General features: G+C 42.7%; 1 protein-coding gene across 1 annotated transcript; it reads right to left on the reverse strand.

Annotated features, from left to right (window-relative positions):
- Positions 1–78: 78 nt before the first annotated feature.
- LOC128246453 (transmembrane protein 163-like) lies at positions 79–24,507 on the reverse strand. The gene is made up of 9 exons (XM_052964666.1): positions 24,447–24,507; positions 21,984–22,101; positions 9,674–9,796; positions 8,740–8,783; positions 5,200–5,288; positions 4,085–4,181; positions 3,568–3,679; positions 2,964–3,105; positions 79–627 (listed from the first exon to the last, which is right to left on the reverse strand). Exons 2-9 carry the CDS (start codon positions 22,069–22,071, stop codon positions 573–575), a joined length of 750 nt encoding a protein of 249 aa, XP_052820626.1. The 5' UTR covers positions 22,072–22,101; positions 24,447–24,507; the 3' UTR covers positions 79–572.
- Between the last annotated feature and the right edge of the window lie 1,219 nt (positions 24,508–25,726).

Raw genomic sequence — 25,726 nt, forward strand, 5'->3', positions numbered from 1 at the left:
TGATAATGTCGATAATTACGACTCTATTCATTTAAATATTAGAATGAAACACTACAGAAACAAGAACAGCAGTTTAATCATAAACCCGATTTAATGGCACAAGGTCAACGCAAAAACATAGAATACAAAATCAAACAATTACCAACCAAAAACATGGAACAATAGCACAATACTCCACAAACATCACAGTACATATATACAATATAAAAATAAGGGGTGTTTATCGAGATTTGTTTGGTACCGCCTTTTTTTATTTAAAGAGTGACAATGCCCAAACCCTCTTGATTGAATATCTTGGGTTGTTGGTGCCTAACCTATCACAAATATACATATAGACTGTGAGTAATTATAGCAAATATAACTTCACAGAAATATACAGTTTTTTATTAACAAAACAGAGTTGGAAGATGATTTCATCTTAAAACAGATCACACGCTATCAGAATAACGTCTGCTATATGGAAGACCATCTCTAAACCATAGTTGCATCAACAAAGATCCTGACATTATCTTAGAAAATTGTCGTAGATCGTACATAGTTACATTTCCAATCAGCTCATATCGATCACAAAATTACGTTTCCTTGGTCGCCCAACGTTTTAAATCCCTCCAGCTACACACAATTACCCTGAAAGCATACAAACACACGTCACTATATAAATCCCTCCAGCTACACACAATTACCCTGAAATCATACAAACACATGTCACTATATAAATCCCTCCAGCTACACACAATTACCCTGAAATCATACAAACACACGTCACTATATAAATCCCTCCAGCTACACACAATTGCCCTGAAATCATACAAACACGTATCACTATATAAATCCCCCCAGCTACACACAATTACCCTGAAATCATACAAACACACGTCACTATATAAATCCCTCCAGCTACACACAATTATCCTGAAATCATAAAAAACACACGTCACTATATAAATCCCTCCAGCTACACACAATTACCCTGAAAGCATACAAACACATATCACTATATAAATCCCTCCAGCTACACAATTACCCTGAAATCATACAAACACGCGTCACTATATGAATTCCTCCAGCGATACACAATTACCCTGAAATCATACAAACACACGTCACTATATAAATCCCCCAGCTACACACAATTACCCTGAAATCATACAAACAGATGTCACTATATAAATCCCTCCAGCTACACACAATTACCCTGAAATCATACAAACAGATGTCGCTATATAAATCCCCCCAGCTACACAATTACCCTGAAATCATACAAACACACGTCACTTTATAAATCCCTCCAGCTTCACACAATTAACCTGAAATCATACAAACACATGTCACTATATAAATCCCTCCAGCTGCACACAATTACCCTGAAGTCCTACAAACACACGTCACTATATAAATCCCTCCAGCTACACAATTACCCTGAAATCATACAAACACATGTCACTATATAAATCCCTCCAGCTGCAAACAATAACCCTGAAATCATACAAACACACGTCACTATATAAATCCCTCCAGCTTCACAATTACCCTGAAATCATACAAACACATGACACTATATAAATCCCTCCAGCTACACACAATTGCCCTGAAATCATACAACCACATATCACTATATAAATCCCTCCAGCTACACACAATTGCCCTGAAAGCATACAAACACATATCACTATATAAATCCCTCCAGCGATACACAATTACCCTGAAATCATACAAACACATATCACTATATAAATCCCTCCAGCTTCACAATTACCCTGAAAGCATACAAACACATATCACTATATAAATCCCTCCAGCGATACACAATTACCCTGAAATCATACAAACACATATCACTATATAAATCCCTCCAGCTACACACAATTACCCTGAAATCATACAAACACATGTCACTATATAAATCCCTCCAGCTACACACAATTACCCTGAAATCATACAAACACATGACACTATATAAATCCCTCCAGCTTTACAATTACCCAGAAATCATGCAAACACACGTCACTATATAAATCCCTCCAGCTACACACAAATATCCTGAAATCATACAAACACATGCCACTATATTAATCCCTCCAGCTTCACAATTACCCTGAAATCATACAAACACATATCACTATATAAATCCCTCCAGCTACACACAATTACCCTGAAATCATACAAACTCATGTCACTATATAAATCTCTCCAGCTACACACAATTACCCTGAAATCATGCAAACACATGTCACTATATAAATCTCTCCAGCTACACACAATTACCCTAATTCCATGTATTTGGTACTTATTCATTCAGTTTAATGTTTTATTTCTATTATAAAGTTAGAACTGGGGATTCCGTATGCACATGGAGTTAACTTTTCAAAAATTAATGTGTTTCATTTTCATCGCTTTATTTTGCAATTTTCGTACAACTTTAGCATATAATATGTGATGAAGTGTTTAATACGAGAAGTGTATTACACATTTGTATTTGACTAGGTTTATAGAAACGTTAGAGTTTGGTTGCCTTTAAAGGATTGCAATGAATAAGTATAAACTAATTTGTTTAAGCTCGATTGTGACGAAAGCTTATAGCTTATTGAATAACTCTCTAGTTTGTTTCTTGGCAGTACTCGGTACTAATGTGTCCTTTTATGAGAGTCCTTGAGAATGTACCTATTATGTGGATCGAACCCACATCCTCTTGGATGAGAGGCGGACACCTATACCACTAGACCACTCTCACCCTGGTAGGGGTCGAACCCAAAACCTCTTGGGCTTCCAACACTTTATGATACAATATGTACCTAAATAACATTACATATCAAAAGTTCTCTGCACGTCGAAAAAGCCAATAGGTGCGTCAAATGAATTTGCAAATAAATGCAAAAAGAGGATAGACATTTTGTAAACAATTGCCAGATCTGCGGAAATACATTCCAAGATACTCGGTAAGTAAATTGTGTGGTAGTTCATACCTTATACCATTTACAAAGAGGAACACTGCACAGGCAATGCCAAGAACATCATCCAGGTACCAGATCTCTGGATTAAAGTTATACACAGCCGAAAATACCAAACTGAAGGTCGACATCACAACACCTGTATAGGTTATCACGCCTGAAATTGAGTGCTTGGAGATCAATTACGATCTTATTCATTTGCACAAACCCATAACAATTTCCAGCAGCCAATTGTTTAAAAGTGAATAGGTTAACCTTATTTTATTTTTTGCCTAACTTGCACATACATGTACAAGCAATTAGATTGTTTAGCACTATTTATTCGATGAATATCGACCAATCAATAAACATTTTGGCCAACATTGACCAAACAAAAGCAGTTGTACAATTTGAATATTGATTATCTTTTTGCCAGTTTGGACATACAAGCAATTGGCTGCAGCTGTTCAATAATGGGTACTTCAAAGTAGTTACGCCCACTCAAACCAACATAAAACGCCAACATTTTTAACGGTGTATGTATGTCTTAAACAAGATAAGTATGTGTTATTCATAGGCCTAAATTAACACTGAAGCGTATTAAACTTATTATTTTAAAACACAAACATTTGAAACTTACTATCGATGATTAGCGCCCTGCTCTCTAGTTCATACCCAAGATAGACTTTGAAGGTGCCCAGCAGGAGACACAGGACAATGTTTATGGAAGCGATAATGATCGCTACCATTTGCTGTAAGAAAGATATCAAGGGCATCTGTAGGTTATTTAACAAAAGTAGCATATCCATATAATGAAGTACAATAATACCCAGGTGTTTGCATTCTGAAACATTCACAATACATTAGTATGTAAACCAAAGGCAAACATTATTTCACGAAAGTAGCATGTCCATATTATTAAGTGCAAGAATACCCATGTACACGTAAATATACTAAAATGTTTAAAGTATACCAATGTAGAAATGTATGTTGATGAATTGACGATGTGAATTGAAGGACTTTTCATTCAAACCTTAAATGAATATAACAAGACACAGTACTTAACTTGTGCTAACTTACAGTGTATGATATACTTTCAATTGTTTTTAATTACTTGAAAATTTATAAGTGGGATTATTATATATTCAATGTCTTACCCAATCGGGGTGATTTTCCACGACTAAAGCTTGTATAGATTTTCCCAGCAAAAACATGGCGGAAATCACAAATAGGCTGCCGATCATGACACACGCCCTACAATTACACTCATAGCAATTAACAATCAGCTTAAAAGACTGAATGTTTTCATTTCATGTTTGTTTAAAGCTGCACTCTCACCGATCGAACGTTTTGACAACTTTTTTATTTTTTGTCTTGGAACGAGCCAATTTTTGCGAAAATCCATGGAAACTAATGATATAAGATTGCTGACAAAAAAACAGATTTCAGATTTTTATATTTGATGTTTTATACATTTTTTCTTAAACCGTTAGTAACGGTTTAAGCCATAAAACATTCATCTTAGAACGGAAATGTGAAAATCTACGATCTGATTTTTTGTAAGCAATCTTTTATCATTGGTTTGCAGATATTTACGCAAAGGTTTGCTCTTTTCAAGACAAAAAATTTAAAAAAAGTTGTTAAAATGGTCAATCTGTGTGAGTGCAGCTTTAACTTATAGCTAGTAAACTATCGACTTTTTAAAAAAGAAAACACAAAGAAACCATAATTGAGTCGTTTCCCTTTATCTATGTAGTTGTCACATGTATTATGTATTTGATCTAGGCAAATCACTGTGCAATCTTATAAACTTCTCTCGGTAATGATGCATCACTGGTCAGTTATATTCCTTGGCTAAGGAAGTATTTAAAGCTGTACAATATATAGTTATGCAAACCAAACTCAGTTAAATGCATTACAATGTTTTACTTATTTGCCTTTAATGATCAAAACATTTAATGAGTATTTAGATGATAAATACATGTATAGCATTTATATATGTTAAAAAACGCCAAAATATCGCTTAAGTCTTTTATCTGTAGATATATCAAATGATTTCTTGCATCGACCCATGTAATGCCCCTAAAAAATAACAGTCAGTTTCAGTATTTATCTGGAGTAGATAAGTCATTAGTGTCCCTAATTCCTTAAACACTACATGTATTGTACGATACACAAGCTATTCTATACATTTTTGATAAAGAGGACCAATCAACGAAGGTGATAAATCAATAAAAGTATACTTCTAAAATTAAGAAACTGAGCTACAAACCTTAGTTCTTTAATTTCCGAGTAGACGTCCTTCCCATGAAACCGCCATAAGATGACTATTGAAGATATACTGTCCAACAAGGAATCAAGCTGAAGCAGGACAGGCAAACATGAAGCTGCAGAACGGACATATATGAATCTGCCGGACAGACATACATGAATCTGTCGGACAGAAATACATGAATCCGCCGGACAGAAATACATGAATCTGCCGAACAGAAATACATGGATCTGCCGCACAGAAATACATTAAACTGTCTGACAGACATATATGAATCTGCCGGACAAGAAATACGTGAATCTGCCGGACACACATACATGAATCTGCCGAACAGAAATACATGGATCTTCCGGACAGAAATACATTACTCTGCCTGACAGACCTGACAGACATATATGAATCTGCCGGACAGAAATACGTGAATCTGCCGGACAGAAATAAATGAATCTGCCGGACAGACATAATGAATCCGCCGGACAGACATACGCGAATCTGCCGGAGAGAAATACATGAATCTGCCTGACAGACATAATGAATCTGCCGGACAGAAATACATGAATCTGCCGGACAGACATACTTGAACCTGCCGGACAGACAAACATGAATCTGCCGGACAGAAATACATGGATCTGCAGGGCAGACATACACAAATCTGCCGGACAGAAAAAACATGAATCTGCCGGACAGACATACTTGAATCTGCCGGACAGACATACGACAGACATACGCGAATCTGCCGGACAGACAAACATGAATATGCCGGACAGAAATACATGGATCTGCCGGACAGAAATACATTAATCTGCCTGACAGACATATATGTATCTGATATTTGAATCTGCCGGACAGAAATACTTAAGTCCGCCACACAGACACATGAATCCGCTGGACATACATACTTGAACCTGACGGACAGACATACTTGAATCTGCCGGACAGACATACTAGTACATGAATCTGCCGGATAGACATACTTGAATCTGCCGGACAGACATACTTGAATCCTCTGGACAAACATACTTGAATCTGCCGGACAGACATACTTGAATCTGCCGGACAGACATACTTGAATCTGCCGGACAGACATACTTGAATCTGCCGGACAGACATAGTTGAATCCGCCGGACAGACATATTCAAATTCGCCAGACATTCATATTTGGATCCGCAGGACAGCCATATTTAAATTCGCTAGACATTATATTTGAATCCGCTGGACAGACATACTTGAATCTGCCGGACAGACATTCTTGAATCTGCCGGACAGACATACTTGAATCCGCCGGACAGACATATTTAAATTCGCCAGACATTCATATTTGGATCCGCCGGACAGCCATATTTAAATACGCTAGACATTCATATTTGAATAAGCCGGACAGACATACTTGAAATCGCCGTACAGACATATTTGAATCCGCAGACCAGACATATTTCAAACCGCCGAACAGACATATTTTAATCCGCCGATCAGACATGTTTCAATCTGCCGGACATACATATATGATTCCGCCGAACAGACACATATAATTCCGCCGGACAGACATATATGAATCCGTCGGACAGACATACATAAAATGGCCGATTAGACAAACATGAATCCCCCTGACATACGTATGTTAATCCGCCGGACAGACATATGTAAATCCGCAGGACAGACATATGAATCCGTCGCACAGACATGTTTCTCTCCTCTGGGCATACCTTGTGAATCCGCCGGACAAACATATATGAATCCGCCGGACAGACATTTATGAATCCGCCAGACAGACAAATATGAATCAGCCGAACAGACACATATGAATCCGCTGGATAGACAAATATGAATCCGCCGGACAGACATTTATGAATCTGCCAGACAGATAAATCTGAATCTGCCGGACAAACGTTTATGAATCCGCCGGACAGACATATATGAATCCGCCGGATAGACAAATATGAATCCGCCAGACAGATAAATCTGAATCTGCCGGACAAACGTTTATGAATCCGCCGGACAGACATATATGAATCCGCCGGACAGACATTTATGAATCCGCCAGACAGATAAATCTGAATCTGCCGGACAAACGTTTATGAATCCGCCGGACAGACATATATGAATCCGCCGGATAGACAAATATGAATCAGCCGAACAGAAACATATGAATACGCCGGATAGACAAATATGAATCCACCGGACAGACATTCATGAATCCGCCGGATAGACATATTCGCATCAGCCGAACAGACACATATGAATCCACCGGATAGACATACATGAATCCGCCGGACAGACATATATGAATCTGCCGTACAGCCATTTATGAATCCGCCAGAGAGACATATATGAATATCCCGGACAGACATATATGAATCCGCCAGACAGACAATTATGAATCTGCCGGACAGACATATATGAATCCCCCGGACAGACATTTATGAATTCACCAGACTGACATATATGAATCTGCCGTACAGCCATTTATGAATCCGCCAGACGGACATATATGAATATCCCGGACAGACATATATGAATCCGCCAGACAGACAATTATGAATCTGCCGGACAGACATATATGATTCCCCCGGACAGACATTTATGAATCCACCAGACAGACATATATGAATCCGCTGGACAGACATATATGAATCCGCCAGACAGACAAATATGAATCCGCAGGACAGACATATATGAATCCGATGAACATACATATATGAATACGCCGAACAGTCAAACATGATACCGCCGGACATACATATGTTAATCCGCCGGACATACATATGTAAATCCGCAGGACTGACATATGAATCCGTAGGACAGACATGTTTCTCTCCTCTGGACATACCTTGTGAATCCACCGGACAGACATATATGAATCCACCGGACAGACATTTATGAGTCCGCCGGACAGACATATGTTAATCCGCCGGACAGACATATAAATCCGTCGGACAGACATGTTTCCCTCCTCTGGACATTCCTTGTAAATCTGCCGAACAGACATATATGAAACCGCCGGACAGACATTTATGAATCCGCCGGACAGACAAATATGAATCCGCCGGACAGACATATATGAATCCGCCGGTCAGTCATATGTGAATCTGCCGGACAGACATACATAAAACCGCCGGACAGACATAATTATTTGAATCCGCCTGAAAGACATATATAAATCCGCTGGACAGACATATAGGAATCAACCGGACAGTCATTCATGAAATTGCCATTCAATGATCAATGAAGACTTATCTTCCAACAAGAATTCATGCTGAAATAGGACATACATATACATGATCATACATGGTTATTATTACAAACAAGATGTACCGATTGCCTTCTGTTTAATTAAGAACACTTTATTAAGTGTATGTGAACTAGCGTGTTTGCGTTTTACACACACTGATCGATCGTGTTTTGTTTTTTAATATGAAACTTTTGATATGCTTGTTTAAACATAAGTGTGAAAATGTATACGCTTGATAACAAATCGATGTACGTTCAATATAAATCATTAACTTATGTCCGCTATGTTCACGTTTGACTAATATCACTTACCCCAAAGGCAAATAACGACTGGCTCGAATGAAGAACTGCAAAAACTGTAATATACGAGGTAAACATTGTTGCGTAATCATAGTACATTGTGATCTATATGAATTTTAAGGGTAAATTCAGCAACTTTAATGTTAAAATGACATTTTTCTGATCTTTGGCAGATAAAAAAACAAAGTTCCTCGCAATTTTACCAAAACTCTTATTTTGCATTAGCAATTGTAATTGCGTTAGCTTTTGAGTTGTCTGTAGTGTCTCCTAGGCCATAACAGTGTGCCCCTTGGCAGTGTCTTCCTTAAATGTAAGAGAAACCCACCTGTCCCTGTTAGTCTATGTAGTTTCCATTATATGATTGAACACAAATGAGAAGTCGACGTGTTATTTTCCTGGGTTCAGGGGTCTTCAATCCAGGCCATACAAATTTTAGATTAGTACATATAAACTTTAATTAGGCACGTGAGATGGGTATAATGCACCAGTAAATTGTAACCACGGCCCCCAGGTCCGAAGGTATACCGGGGATAGCCGGGGGGTGTTTTTTCCCGCCAAATATAGCGGGGAATGAGCCTTACCTAGAGTCCCTTGGGTGCGGGGACATTTGGCGGGGGTTTCACGAGCAGTTCGTCCCCGCAGGACGGGGACTTTACCCGGGCTTGGCTGGACCGAAAGTCAAAGTCCCCGCTATTCCCCGGATCTGGGGGTTGGGGGGGGGGGCGTGGTTACAATTGACTGGCGCATAACACGGTTATATGTTTGATATTGAAACCAAACAGATGACAACCGGATATTGTCACATAAATGAATTCACATACTTTTCAAACATGGATGTACTACCAAGCTGTGTAGCCAATCGAGTAACTGTTAGCGTTACAAATCATGCCTTTGTCATGGAGACGTGGCTAGAATAACCCTACATAACAGTGCGACTGTGGCTTACCAATGGCGATGGTGCCGAGAACAAAGGCGACAATGACTGAAACCCAGGACACGATGATGGTTAGAACACGAAGTCTGGTCGCATCACTGGTTGAAACACGATGGGATTTCTCCAGCAGTATGACTGAAATAAGACTAAATGATGCACATGACCTTCAGCTCTTACATGTGGTTTACCCTAATCGTATTGCAAAAGAAAGATTTCATTTATTTTTAAGTGCTACTCCTGAAATGTTTGTTCTTAGTTAACTCTAATAATATCATGGCGCTTTTTAACGTTCGTTTTTAACAACTCATAACCTTAACGTAATTCATGAATCCTGTTGGTGTCAAAATCAGTCGCTTGGTACCTGAACTTTGCCAACCGAGACAGTCGAGGATTGTGCATATCCCTATTGTACAGAATAGATAAATTACATTTTCATATCTCATCTACATAGATAAATAGATCACAGGAATCAGTAGGGTTTTTATTTTCATTTTGATTGTTATAACGATCGGTATTAGAATGAAAGAATGAACAATCATACTTGAATTGTATTTAGAGATCAACATCATAGCGCCGCCAATGGATTCACCGGACATGTAAACATTTAATGATTTAGAATAGCTCTGACAACCTCAACTCCATTAAGCAGATTATAACCGCAAATTTTCTATTTGGTAAAGTAAATAATCGCCAAGTTCCATTAAGTCATTAACTGGTCTAATTATGTGAATTACTTTAAAGCTTGCGCATGCGCACTGTATAAAGACATTTGTCATGCACTTGCGTTGAACCCCAATCATGTTAGCATTCATATTTGGATCTCTATAGTCGCTGGCCAAAAATATGCACAAACTGATTCAGTTGAACTGTTAAAGTTTGTCCGCTGAAACAGTAGCACAATAACAATAAAGTTGCCAGTATACATGCATGTCGCGGCTATCAAATACATTTCTTCGATTTTCCGTTTACTCTTTATCTTTTATATTCATCTTTTATATTCATTTTTATGAGGTTAATTTGAGGCAGATGGTAGGATTGATCGATAAATTATATTCCGTCAGTATCTTTCATGATTTTTGTATCTGATACATATTGTAGTTTATAATTCTTAATAAAAATACATTGTATGGTGAAAATCATATATTTATTTCACATTTTTTGACAAGTTAACAAATTTGAATATAAAAGCATTTACTGTTAATATCAATGTCAATATAAGGACATTTATTAAGTGAATCAAATTCAAACAATTAACTTGTTTAACACAAAAAAGATGGTGTTGTAATGACCGTGCATGACCGTACAGGACCTTATATGACGGTGTACGACCCTCTATAACCGTACACGACCTTAGATGACGGTGATCGACCGTCTATAACCGTACACGACCTTAGATGACGGTGATCGACCGTCCATATCCGTACACGACCTTACATGACGGTGATCGACCGTCCATATCCGTACACGACCTTACATGACGGTGATCGACCGTCCATAACCGTACACGACCTTACATGACGGTGATCGACCGTCCATAACCGTACACGACCTTACATGACGGTGATCGACCGTCCATAACCGTACACGACCTTACATGACGGTGATCGACCGTCCATAACCGTACACGACCTTACATGACGGTGATCGACCGTCCATAACCGTACACGACCTTACATGACGGTGATCGACCGTCTATAACCGTACACGACCTTACATGACGGTGCACGACCGTCCATAACCGTACACGACCTTACATGACGGTGCACGACCGTCCATGACCGTACACGACCTTATATGACGGTGCACGACCGTCCATAACCGTACACGACCTAACATGACGGTGCACGACCGTCCATAACCGTACACGACCTTACATGACGGTGATCGACCGTCTATAACCGTACACGACCTTACATGACGGTGATCGACCGTCCATTACCGTACACGACCTTATATGACGGTGATCGACCGTCCATAAAAGTAAACGACCTTACATGACGGTGATCGACCGTCCATAACCGTACACGACCTTACATGACGGTGATCGACCGTCCATAACCGTACACGACCTTACATGACGGTGATCGACCGTCCAAAACCGAACACGACCTAACATGACGGTGCACGACCGTCCATGACCGTACACGACCTTACATGACGGTGCACGACACTCCATAACCGTACACGACCTTACATGACGGTGATCGACCGTCCATAACCGTACACGACCTTACATGACGGTGATCGACCGTCCAAAACCGTACGCGACCTAATATGACGGTGTACGACCCTCTATAACCGTACACGACCTTAAATGACGGTGATCGACCGTCTATAACCGTACACGACCTTACATGACGGTGCACGACCGTCCATGACCGTACACGACCTTACATGACGGTACACGACCCTTCATAACCGTACACGACTTAAATGACGGTGCACGACCGTCCATAACCGTACACGACCTTACATGACGGTGATCGACCGTCCATAACCGTACACGACCTTACATGACGGTGCACGACCGTCCATGACCGTACACGACCTTATATGACTGTGCAAGACCCTTCATAACCGTACACGACTTATATGACGGTGCACGACCGTCCATAACCGTACACGACCTTATATGACGGTGCACGACCGTCCATAACCGTACACGACCTTACATGACGCTGCACGACCGTCCATGACCGTACACGACCTTAGATGACGGTGATCGACCGTCCATAACCGTACACGACCTTACATGACGGTGCACGACCCTTCATAACCGTACACGACTTATATGACGGTGCACGACCGTCCATATCCGTACACGACCTTACATGACGGTGATCGACCGTCCATAACCGTACACGACCTTACATGACGGTGATCGACCGTCCATAACCGTACACGACCTTATATGACGGTGATCGACCGTCCATAACCGTACACGACCTTACATGACGGTGATCGAATGTCCATAACCGTACACGACCTTACATGACGGTGATCGACCGTCCATAACCGTACACGACCTTACATGACGGTGATCGACCGTCCATAACCGTACACGACCTTACATGACGGTGATCGACCGTCCATAACCGTACACGACCTTACATGACGGTGATCGACCGTCTATAACCGTACACGACCTTACATGACGGTGCACGACCGTCCATAACCGTACACGACCTTACATGACGGTGCACGACCGTCCATAACCGTACACGACCTTACATGACGGTGATCGACCGTCCATAACCGTACACGACCTTACATGACGGTGATCGACCGTCCATAACCGTACACGACCTTACATGACGGTGATCGACCGTCCAAAACCGAACACGACCTAACATGACGGTGCACGACCGTCCATGACCGTACACGACCTTACATGACGGTGCACGACACTCCATAACCGTACACGACCTTACATGACGGTGATCGACCGTCCATAACCGTACACGACCTTACATGACGGTGATCGACCGTCCAAAACCGTACGCGACCTTACATGACGGTGATCGACCGTCTATAACCGTACACGACCTTACATGACGGTGATCGACCGTCTATAACCGTACACGACCTTACATGACGGTGCACGACCGTCCATGACCGTACACGACCTTACATGACGGTACACGATCCTTCATAACCGTACACGACTTAAATGACGGTGCACGACCGTCCATAACCGTACACGACCTTACATGACGGTGATCGACCGTCCATAACCGTACACGACCTTACATGACGGTGATCGACCGTCCATAACCGTACACGACCTTACATGACGGTGATCGACCGTCCATAACCGTACACGACCTTACATGACGGTGATCGACCGTCCATAACCGTACACGACCTTACATGACGGTGATCGACCGTCCATAACCGTACACGACCTTACATGACGGTGATCGACCGTCCATAACCGTACACGACCTTACATGACGGTGATCGACCGTCTATAACCGTACACGACCTTACATGACGGTGATCGACCGTCCATAACCGTACACGACCTTACATGACGGTGATCGACCGTCCATAACCGTACACGACTTATATGACGGTGCACGACCGTCCATGACCGTACACGACCTTACATGACGGTGCACGACACTCCATAACCGTACACGACCTTACATGACGATGATCGACCGTCCATAACCGTACACGACCTTACATGACGGTGATCGACCGTCCAAAACCGTACGCGACCTAATATGACGGTGTACGACCCTCTATAACCGTACACGACCTTAAATGACGGTGATCGACCGTCTATAACCGTACACGACCTTACATGACGGTGCACGACCGTCCATGACCGTACACGACCTTACATGACGGTACACGACCCTTCATAACCGTACACGACTTAAATGACGGTGCACGACCGTCCATAACCGTACACGACCTTACATGACGGTGATCGACCGTCCATAACCGTACACGACCTTACATGACGGTGCACGACCGTCCATGACCGTACACGACCTTATATGACTGTGCAAGACCCTTCATAACCGTACACGACTTATATGACGGTGCACGACCGTCCATAACCGTACACGACCTTATATGACGGTGCACGACCGTCCATAACCGTACACGACCTTACATGACGCTGCACGACCGTCCATGACCGTACACGACCTTAGATGACGGTGATCGACCGTCCATAACCGTACACGACCTTACATGACGATGCACGACCCTTCATAACCGTACACGACTTATATGACGGTGCACGACCGTCCATAACCGTACACGACCTTACATGACGGTGATCGACCGTCCATAACCGTACACGACCTTACATGACAGTGATCGACCGTCCATAACCGTACACGACCTTATATGACGGTGATCGACCGTCCATAACCATACACGACCTTACATGACGGTGATCGAATGTCCATAACCGTACACGACCTTACATGACGGTGATCGACCGTCCATAACCGTACACGACCTTACATGACGGTGATCGACCGTCCATAACCGTACACGACCTTACATGACGGTGATCGACCGTCCATAACCGTACACGACCTTACATGACGGTGATCGACCGTCTATAACCGTACACGACCTTACATGACGGTGCACGACCGTCCATAACCGTACACGACCTTACATGACGGTGCACGACCGTCCATAACCGTACACGACCTTACATGACGGTGATCGACCGTCCATAACCGTACACGACCTTACATGACGGTGATCGACCGTCTATAACCGTACACGACCTTATATGACGGTGATCGACCGTCTATAACCGTACACGACCTTACATGACGGTGATCGACCGTCCATTACCGTACACGACCTTATATGACGGTGATCGACCGTCCATAACCGTACACGACCTTACATGACGGTGATCGAATGTCCATAAAAGTACACGACCTGACATGACGGTGATCGACCGTCCATAACCGTACACGACCTTACATGACGGTGATCGACCGTCCATAACCGTACACGACCTTACATGACGGTGATCGACCGTCCATAACCGTACACGACCTTACATGACGATGATCGACCGTACATAACCGTACACGACCTTACATGACGGTGATCGACCGTCCAAAACCGAACACGACCTAACATGACGGTGCACGACCGTCCATGACCGTACACGACCTTACATGACGGTGCACGACACTCCATAACCGTACACGACCTTACATGACGGTGATCGACCGTCCATAACCGTACACGACCTTACATGACGGTGATCGACCGTCCAAAACCGTACGCGACCTAATATGACGGTGTACGACCCTCTATAACCGTACACGACCTTAAATGACGGTGATCGACCGTCTATAACCGTACACGACCTTACATGACGGTGCACGACCGTCCATGACCGTACACGACCTTACATGACGGTACACGATCCTTCATAACCGTACACGACTTAAATGACGGTGCACGACCGTCCATAACCGTACACGACCTTACATGACGGTGATCGACCGTCCATAACCGTACACGACCTTACATGACGGTGCACGACCGTCCATGACCGTACACGACCTTATATGACTGTGCAAGACCCTTCATAACCGTACACGACTTATATGACGGTGCACGACCGTCCATAACCGTACACGACCTTATATGACGGTGCACGACCGTCCATAACCGTACACGACCTTACATGACGCTGCACGACCGTCCATGACCGTACACGACCTTAGATGACGGTGATCGACCGTCCATAACCGTACACGACCTTACATGACGGTGCACGACCCTTCATAACCGTACACGACTTATATGACGGTGCACGACCGTCCATAACCGTACACGACCTTACATGACGGTGCACGACCGTCCATAACCGTACACGACCTTACATGACGGTGATCGACCGTCCATAACCGTACACGACCTTATATGACGGTGATCGACCGTCCATAACCGTACACGACCTTACATGACGGTGATCGACCGTCCATAACCGTACACGACCTTACATGACGGTGATCGACCGTCCATAACCGTACACGACCTTACATGACGGTGATCGACCGTCCATAACCGTACACGACCTTACATGACGGTGATCGACAGTCCATAACCGTACACGACCTTACATGACGGTGATCGACCGTCTATAACCGTACACGACCTTACATGACGGTGCACGACCGTCCATAACCGTACACGACCTTACATGACGGTGCACGACCGTCCATAACCGTACACGACCTTACATGACGGTGATCGACCGTCCATAACCGTACATGACCTTACATGACGGTGATCGACCGTCCATAACCGTACACGACCTTACATGACGGTGATCGACCGTCCATTACCGTGCACGACCTTACATGACGGTGGTCGACCGTCCATTACCGTACACGACCTTATATGACGGTGATCGACCGTCCATAACCGTACACGACCTTACATGACGGTGATCGAATGTCCATAAAAGTACACGACCTGACATGACGGTGATCGACCGTCCATAAAAGTACACGACCTTACATGACGGTGATCGACCGTCCATAACCGTACACGACCTTACATGACGGTGATCGACCGTCCATAACCGTACACGACCTTACATGACGGTGATCGACCGTATATAACCGTACACGACCTTACATGACGGTGATCGACCGTCCAAAACCGAACACGACCTAACATGACGGTGCACGACCGTCCATGACCGTACACGACCTTACATGACGGTGCACGACACTCCATAACCGTACACGACCTTACATGACGGTGATCGACCGTCCATAACCGTACACGACCTTACATGACGGTGATCGACCGTCCAAAACCGTACGCGACCTAATATGACGGTGTACGACCCTCTATAACCGTACACGACCTTAAATGACGGTGATCGACCGTCTATAACCGTACACGACCTTACATGACGGTGCACGACCGTCCATGACCGTACACGACCTTACATGACGGTACACGACCCTTCATAACCGTACACGACTTAAATGACGGTGCACGACCGTCCATAACCGTACACGACCTTACATGACGGTGATCGACCGTCCATAACCGTACACGACCTTACATGACGGTGATCGACCGTCCATAACCGTACACGACCTTATATGACGGTGATCGACCGTCCATAACCGTACACGACCTTACATGACGGTGATCGACCGTCCATGACCGTACACGACCTTACATGACGGTGCACGACCCTTCATAACCGTACACGACTTATATGACGGTGCACGACCGTCCATGACCGTACACGACCTTACATGACGGTGCAAGACCCTTCATAACCGTACACGACTTATATGACGGTGCACGACCGTCCATAACCGTACACGACCTTATATGACGGTGCACGAGCGTCCATAATCGTACACGACCTTACATGACGCTGCACGACCGTCCATGACCGTACACGACCTTAGATGACGGTGATCGACCGTCCATAACCGTACACGACCTTACATGACGGTGCACGACCCTTCATAACCGTACACGACTTATATGACGGTGCACGACCCTCCATAACCGTACACGACTTTATATGACGGTGCAGGACCCTCCATAACCGGTTGTACACGACCTTATATGACGGTGCACGACCCTCCATAACCGTCCACGACCTTATATGACGGTGCACGACCCTCCATAGCCGTACACGACTTATATGTCGGTGCACGACCGTCCATAGCCGTACACAACCTTATATGACGGTGCACGACCGTCCATAACCGTACAAGACCTATATGACGGTGCACGACCGTCCATTACCGTGCACGACCTTATATGACGGTGATCGACCCACCATAACCGTAAACGACCTTACATGACGGTGAACGACCGTACTTGACCTTATATGACCGTGCACGAACGTCCATGACCGTACACTACCTTATATGATGGTGCACGACCTTACATGGCGGTGAACGACCGTCCATTACCTACACGACCTTACATGACGGTGCACGACCGTCCTTAACCGTACATGACCTTATATGACGGTGCACGACCCTCCTTAACCGTACATGACCTCATATGACGGTGCAAGACCGTCCATAACCGTACGCCCTTATATGACGGTGCACGACCGTCCATGACCGTACACGACTTATATGACGGTGCACGACCGTCCATGACCGTACAAGACCTTATATGACGGTGAACGACCGTCCATTACCGTACACGACCTTATATGATGGTGAACGACCGTCCATTACTTACAAGACCTTATATGACGGTGAACGACCGCCCATTACCGTACACGAATTATATGAAGGTGCACGACCGTCGATGACCGTACAAGACCTTATATGACAGTGAACGACCGCCCATTACCGTACACGAATTATATAAATGTACACGACCGTCGATGACCGTATACGACCTTATATGACAGTGAACGACCGCCCATTACCGTACATGACTTATATGACGGTGCTCGACCGTCCATGACCGTACAAGACCTTATATGACGGTGCACGACCCTCCATAACCGTACACGACCTTACATGACGGTGAACGACCGTCCTTAACCGTACATGACCTAATATGACGGTGCACGATTGTCCATAACTGTTTATGACTTATATGACGGTGCACAGCACGACCGTCCATAACCGTGCATGACCTTTTAACACCGTGTATAACAGTAAATGACCGTTTAATCGTGTATGGCCGTGCATGGCCGTGTTTGACCGTCCATAACCGTACATAAACGTGTATGACCGTGCATGACCGTGTATAAACTTTCATTGCCGTGCATGACGGTCCGAAACCGTGCATGACCGAGTATGTGCATGGCCTTTCTTTACCGTACATGACGATCCATTACTGTGCATCACCGTGTATGATCGTACATGACCGTGTATGAACGTGTATGGCTTTTTATGATCGTGCATGACGGTCCATAACCGAACATTACCGTACATGACCGAATATGAACGTGTATGATCATGCATGATCTTCAACTACCGTGCATGGCGATCCAAAACCGTGCATGGCCGCGTATGACCGTGCATGACCGTTTTTGACCCTACACTGTATATGACCGTTCATGACCATACATTACTGTATATAACTGTACATTACCGTACATGACCGTATATGACAGTATACCGTAGATAACCGTACATAACCCTACATGATAGTTCGTGTCCGTGCATGATGATACATGACCGTGCATGACCGTTCACGATCCGTACATAGCTAAACTTGACAGTACATCACCATCCTGACCATACATAACCTTACATGATCAAGAATGAACGTATGTTCGATTACATGACCATATACAAACATATAAATATGTGACCATACATGACCGTTAATGACCGTACATAACCGTGCATGACCGTAATGCATGTTCATGACCGAAATGACCGTACACGCACGTATATGACAACATATATGACTGTGTATGACTGTTCAGAATCGTATATGGTTGAGTATAATCGTACATTACCGTAGACGACCGTATATGACTGTACATGACCGCTCATCGTCTGAATTTGACCGTAATTGATCGCATGGTCGTACATGTCCGTATTTGACCGTACACGACCTTGTATGGCCGTAAGTGATCGCATGATCGTACATGTCCGTATTTGACCGTACGTGACTCCATGACCGTTGATCGTACATGACCCATATGTGACTGTTTGTGACCGTATGGCCGTAAATGCCCCTATTTGACCGTACATGACCGGTATGTGACCGTAATGCCGTTCATGACAGCTTGTGACCGTACATGACCCGTATGTGACCGCATGGTCGTACATGACCGTATGTGACTGTATGGTCGTTCATGCCCCTATTTGATCGTAAGTGACCGTATGGCCGTACATGACTGTATTTGATCGTATGTGACCGTATAGCCGTACATGACTGTATGTGACCGTATGTGACCGTACGGCCATTCATGCTCCTATTTGATCGTATGTGACCGTATGGCCGTACATGACTGTATTTGATCGTATGTGACCGTATAGCCGTACATGACTGTATGTGACCGTATGTGACCGTATGGCCGTTCATGCCCCTATTTGATCGTATGTGACCGTATGGCCGTACATGACTGTATTTGATCCTATGTGACCGTATAGCCGTACATGACTGTATGTGACCGTATGGCCGTTCATGCTCCTATTTGATCGTATGTGACCGTATGGCCGTACATGACTGTATTTGATCGTATGTGACCGTATAGCCGTACATGACAGTATGTGACCGTATAGCCGTACATGACCGTATGTGACCGTATGGCCGTTCATGCTCCTATTTGATCGTATGTGACCGTATGGCCGTACATGACTGTATTTGATCGTATGTGACCGTATAGCCGTACATGACAGTATGTGACCGTATAGCCGTACATGACCGTATGTGACTGTACGGCCGTTCATGCTCCTATTTGATCGTATGTGACCGTATGGCCGTACATGACTGTATTTGATCGTTTGTGACCGTATGGCCGTACATGACTGTATGTGACCGCAAGGTCGCACATGCCCCTTCTTTATTGTTTGTGACCGCATGGCCGCACATGACCGTATTTGATCGGATGTGACCATATGGCCGTACATGACCGTATGTGACTGTATGTGACCGTAAAGCCGTTCATGCCCCTATTTGATCGTATGTGACCGTAAAGCCGTTCATGCCCCTATTTGATCGTATGTGACCGTAAAGCCGTACATGACTGTATGTGACCGCAAGGTAGCACATGCCCATTCTTTATTGTTTGTGACCGTATGGCCGTATATGCCCGTATTGGATCGTATGTGACCGCATGGCCGTACATGACCGTTTGTGACCGTGTGGCCGTACATACCCCTATGTGATTGTTTGTGACCGCATGGTCATACATAACCGTTTGTGACCGTATGGCCGTGCATGCCCCTATTTGACCGCATGGCCGTGCATGCCTTTATTTGATTGTTTTTGACCGCATGGCCGTACATGACTGTTTGTGACCGTATGGCCGTATAACCCCCTATTTGATCGTTTGTGACCGAGTGACCGTACATGCCCCTATTTGATCGTTTGTGACCGTATGGCCGTACTTGACCGTTTATGACGTATGGTCGTTCATGACCGTTTGTGACCGTATGGCCGTACATGGCCGTTTGTGACCGTATGGCTGTACATGGCCGTTTGTGACCGTATGGGCGTAGATGACCGTTTGTGACCGTATGGCCGTACATGACCGTTTGTGACCGTATGGCCGTACATGACCGTTTGTGACCGTATGGCCGTACATGGCCGTTTGTGACCGTATGGCCGTACATGGCCGTTTGTGACCGTATGGCCGTACATGGCCGTTTGTGACCGTATGGCCGTACATGGCCGTTTGTGACCGTATGGTCGTTCATGACCGTTTGTGACCGTATGGCCGTACATGACCGTTTGTGACCGTATGGCCGTACATGACCGTTTGTGACCGTAAGGTCGTTTATGACCGTATGTGACCGTATGACCGTACATGCCCCTATTTGATCGTTTGTTGCCGCATGGCCGTACATGACCGTATTTGATCTAATGTGACCGCATGGCCGTACATGACCGTTTGTGACCGCATGGCTGTACATGCCCGTATTTGATCGTATGTGACCGCATGGCCGTACATGACCGTGTGTGACCGTATGGCCGTACATGGCTGTTTGTGACCGCATGGCCGTTCATGACCGTATAAGACCTTGTATGACCTTACATAACGGTGCATAAACATGCATTAATAAACATGACCGTTTTTGACAGTATTTGACGTACATAACCGTACATGGCCGTATACTACCGTAAGTGACTGTACCTTTTTCACTTCTCGCCTTTCCTTTGACTTTGTTCGAAATGGCATCTGTAGTGCTAACAGATTCCCTGCCGTCAGAACCTAATTCCATGACCGTGGTGAACCTACAGGTCTTATCTTCCTAAAAAGAAGTAAATTAAAATGTTAATACAAATAGCCTGTTGCAAATACTACTTTTAAAAAATGGCCGTTGAACAGTTCAATTTTTTAATCTGTTGTGTGTCTTAGCTCAGATGGATTTAAAATAGATTATTACTCACTGAGAAAATATGATTATATAATCAAGAGCTGTCCGTAGGTCAGCGCGCTGGACAATTTAAATCATAATTGTAACAAACACGCAAATTGACGGAGACAGAGGACTACACTAAACAAGGGGGCCAATATGGATCTAAATCGCTCACCTGTGCATATAATTATTTTTCACAATAATTTTGGTAACGGGCAATGTCATGAAAATTGACGAACCAGTTTTGAAGGAGATGCCATATAGAGGTTTTACTTTAATTTACATAAAAGCAAACCAGAGGTACCAGATTGGCTCAATGTTGGTCTGAAAGAGTTGACTGTCAAGCTTTGTTTTAAGGTTCCATCAAGCACATTGACATGTTAATGAGATATGGACGTCAAGCCACTAACATGCAAAACCGGATGTTATAATACGAACAAGGGCCATGATTGACATTAAAGCAAGCATGAGTTATCTAACTTTCTCAAATTAGTAGGTATGTGTATTGTGACGTCTTAATGTTACTTGCACACAAAACTTAAACCAGAATTTCGAAGACAAACGAAATTATTAATTTACATTATAGCCAACCAAAAGTTATTTCACCTGATTATTATAGTATGTGATGACTCAATATCATTCCAAACGACCAAGTGGTTACTGAGTAGTTCACTTACAATCAAAACTTGAACCAACTGGTGTGACGGCGACACCAGGCCCAAATTTCTCAAAACGTCTTAAGTTGCTTATAGCAGGATTAAGCTAAGCTCACTATTTTTCTTTGTCTTTCATTCGCGTAATATTTACTTCTTCAAGAGTTATTAGACTTTAAATTAGCTTAGATAATTACTACAATAAACCATATTATGATTACCAAAGCACATATAAGTATGTGTTTTTTTCTAATCGAAATAAGCTACAGAAGCCTGTTAAACTTATGAAGGTTCGAGAAATTGGGGCCATGATGAGTAGAATAGTTCTCATTGTTCTTTAAATAATTAAGTTTGAGGCTATCAAAATGATGGTTGTCTTGTAAACACAAAGGAACGAGCCTTCCACGAAGTGTTATTATTGAGAAGTATAAAACTACAAACACACTTACCACAGTACGGTCTTTATTGTGTGTCCATAACCGCTATCTTCCGTATTCCAATCGCCAATGAAGAAATGTACATATCTACGCCAGCATTTTAAATAATTTCCTTGTTTAGCACTATTCCTTTTCAAATATATGTACTATATATTATATTTCGTTTATCCTTTTTTTGACACTATTTGAAAGAAGCTCGATTTGTTATTTTCCTTGTCTGTATGCAATGCACGAAGATTATATAGCTTCACTTATTTTATAAAACTTTGTAAACATTTACGCCGGTATTCAACCCGTTATGGTTCGAAACACAACGGACTACAAGTAGTATAAAAACATCCACCTAACGCGGATATGTAAAGTATAATATACATGTACATCAACAAGGGCGCCTTGTTTAACGAATATTTGGACGGTTCAAATCGCACTATTAATAGGTAATATTTGGCGAGTTTAAAATCCAGAAAATCTCGGACGAACAGAAAGCAAGAGAGAAACTAACAAAAGGAAAACTTTTTAGCATGTAAAGTCACATTTACACATTAATAATACAATGAGATACCGCTCAACATCTGAAACAGCTGCCATTCTGTTACGTAGACTATAATTATATTTACGAATCAATCTTACATTCTAAATGAACTGATATGACAGACGATATTCGACCACGGATGAACGTTTTAATTAAAAGATGGAGATATGCTATTTTGATATAACTTTTTTCAATCATCTACTGTGAGACAATTAGGTACAAACATGTACGGATGAACTGCTGTAAGGCAATTAAAGAGAATGAATGGATAAACTACTTACAGATAAAGTTATTAAGTTCCATTTACAGTTCAAAAGAAGGTGGGGTACGTCTAAGATTAAATAGAGAATACATTTATAATTATCGCAATAAACCATATTTTATTTACCAAAATCACATATAAGTATGTGTTTTGTCTAATCGAAATAAGCTATTTAAGCCTGTTAAGCTTATGAAGTTTCAAGAAATTGGGGCCAAAATTAGTAGAATAGTTCTCCTTGTTCTTTAAATAATTAAGTTTGAGGCTATCAAAATGATGGTTGTCTTGTAAACACAAAGGAATGAGCTTCCATGAAGTGTTATTATTGAGAAGTATAAAACTACAAACACTCTTACCGCGGTACGGTCTTTATTGTGTGTCCATAACCGCAATCTTCCGTATTCCAATCGCCAATGTACATATGTACATATCTACGCCAGCACATCATGTATATAATATATTTATATATGTATGTCTTTGAGTTATTAATGTGTAAATGTGACTTTCGGATGTATGTATTGTCCTTGATAGATATTAAACTTCAGAACTAAATATAAAATGAATGTCTTAAACATTTCATGTTTTTGGTCATTCAAACGACTTTTGAACAGTGGAAGGCCCTTAAGCACAGTATACTTATCGTGGATGAACTGCTTCGAGGCAATTCAGTTATGTTAAGCATTGAGACAATCATGTACTGACAACGCTAGGATGAACTGATTTGAGGAAGTCGTGCAGATTTGAGGTGCAGATTTGAGGAAATCGCGCAGATTTGAGGAAGTCGTGCTGATTTTAGGAAGTCGTGCTGATTTAAGATAGATTTACGTAGAGCGGTGTAGTGATGTTTTGGCGTCATTCGCGATCATGTCCGAGCGAACCACACATCTGGAGTACACATTATCAATAATAACACATTGCACCATTTTTGTATTATCATTACTAGACTCTTACTCGAAGTAACCATTCTCAATGAAACTTCTGGCCCCGATTTTTCGAAACTTTTGAAGTCCGTAAAATCAAGATTAAGCAAATCTCACTACTTTTGTTTTTCTATAATTTGCGTAATATTTACTTCTTTGGGAGTTTTTCGACTTTAAAGCGGAAATATCCGTATGCTTAACACACTACACCATTCGCATTTATTAACAGTCATATTTTAGTATGTACTTTGGCAAATTGAAATAAACTTCTTGACTTAAGCCTGTAAAGCTTGAGAAGTTTCGAGAAATTGGCGCCTGCTCTGGCGGGACTCAGCCCTCCGCACGTTATCGTATATCGCACTGCAATAAATATGCAATAAAATACTAGATAATTTACTAGGTTTATTCAATATCAAAATACTAGTTATAACATTCAGAGATAATCACGTTTTAAACTGGTTTAGAACTTTCATTTTATCTCGTCATTGCGTAAATTGCATTGATAGAGGGTATGTGCATAGATACAAACACTGACATAGGTCATTGCACTATTGTATTTCATACAATATTGAATTAAATGTATTTGTGTAAATCGTTCAAGTTTATTACAACTATAAATATGTCCATTACAAATGAAACTATAAAATAACATCGAAGCGACAGAGAAAACGGCATTGTTCATTCGTTAAAGATCATCCTCGAGAATGACATTCACA

This window comes from Mya arenaria, chromosome 9 (assembly GCF_026914265.1).
Source record: "Mya arenaria isolate MELC-2E11 chromosome 9, ASM2691426v1".
Taxonomy (NCBI): domain Eukaryota; kingdom Metazoa; phylum Mollusca; class Bivalvia; order Myida; family Myidae; genus Mya; species Mya arenaria.

Bases quoted from the DNA above. Each gene is read 5' to 3' on its own strand.
- LOC128246453 (XM_052964666.1), bottom strand. From the start codon at position 22,071: ATGGAATTAGGTTCTGACGGCAGGGAATCTGTTAGCACTACAGATGCC. The intron at 4,182-5,199 runs GTTTGTAGCTCA...GTGTAATTGTAG, and splicing joins TCGGAAATTAAAGAACTAAG to GGCGTGTGTCATGATCGGCA. The intron at 628-2,963 runs GTATGAACTACC...GTATGCTTTCAG, and splicing joins CTCTTTGTAAATGGTATAAG to GGTAATTGTGTGTAGCTGGA.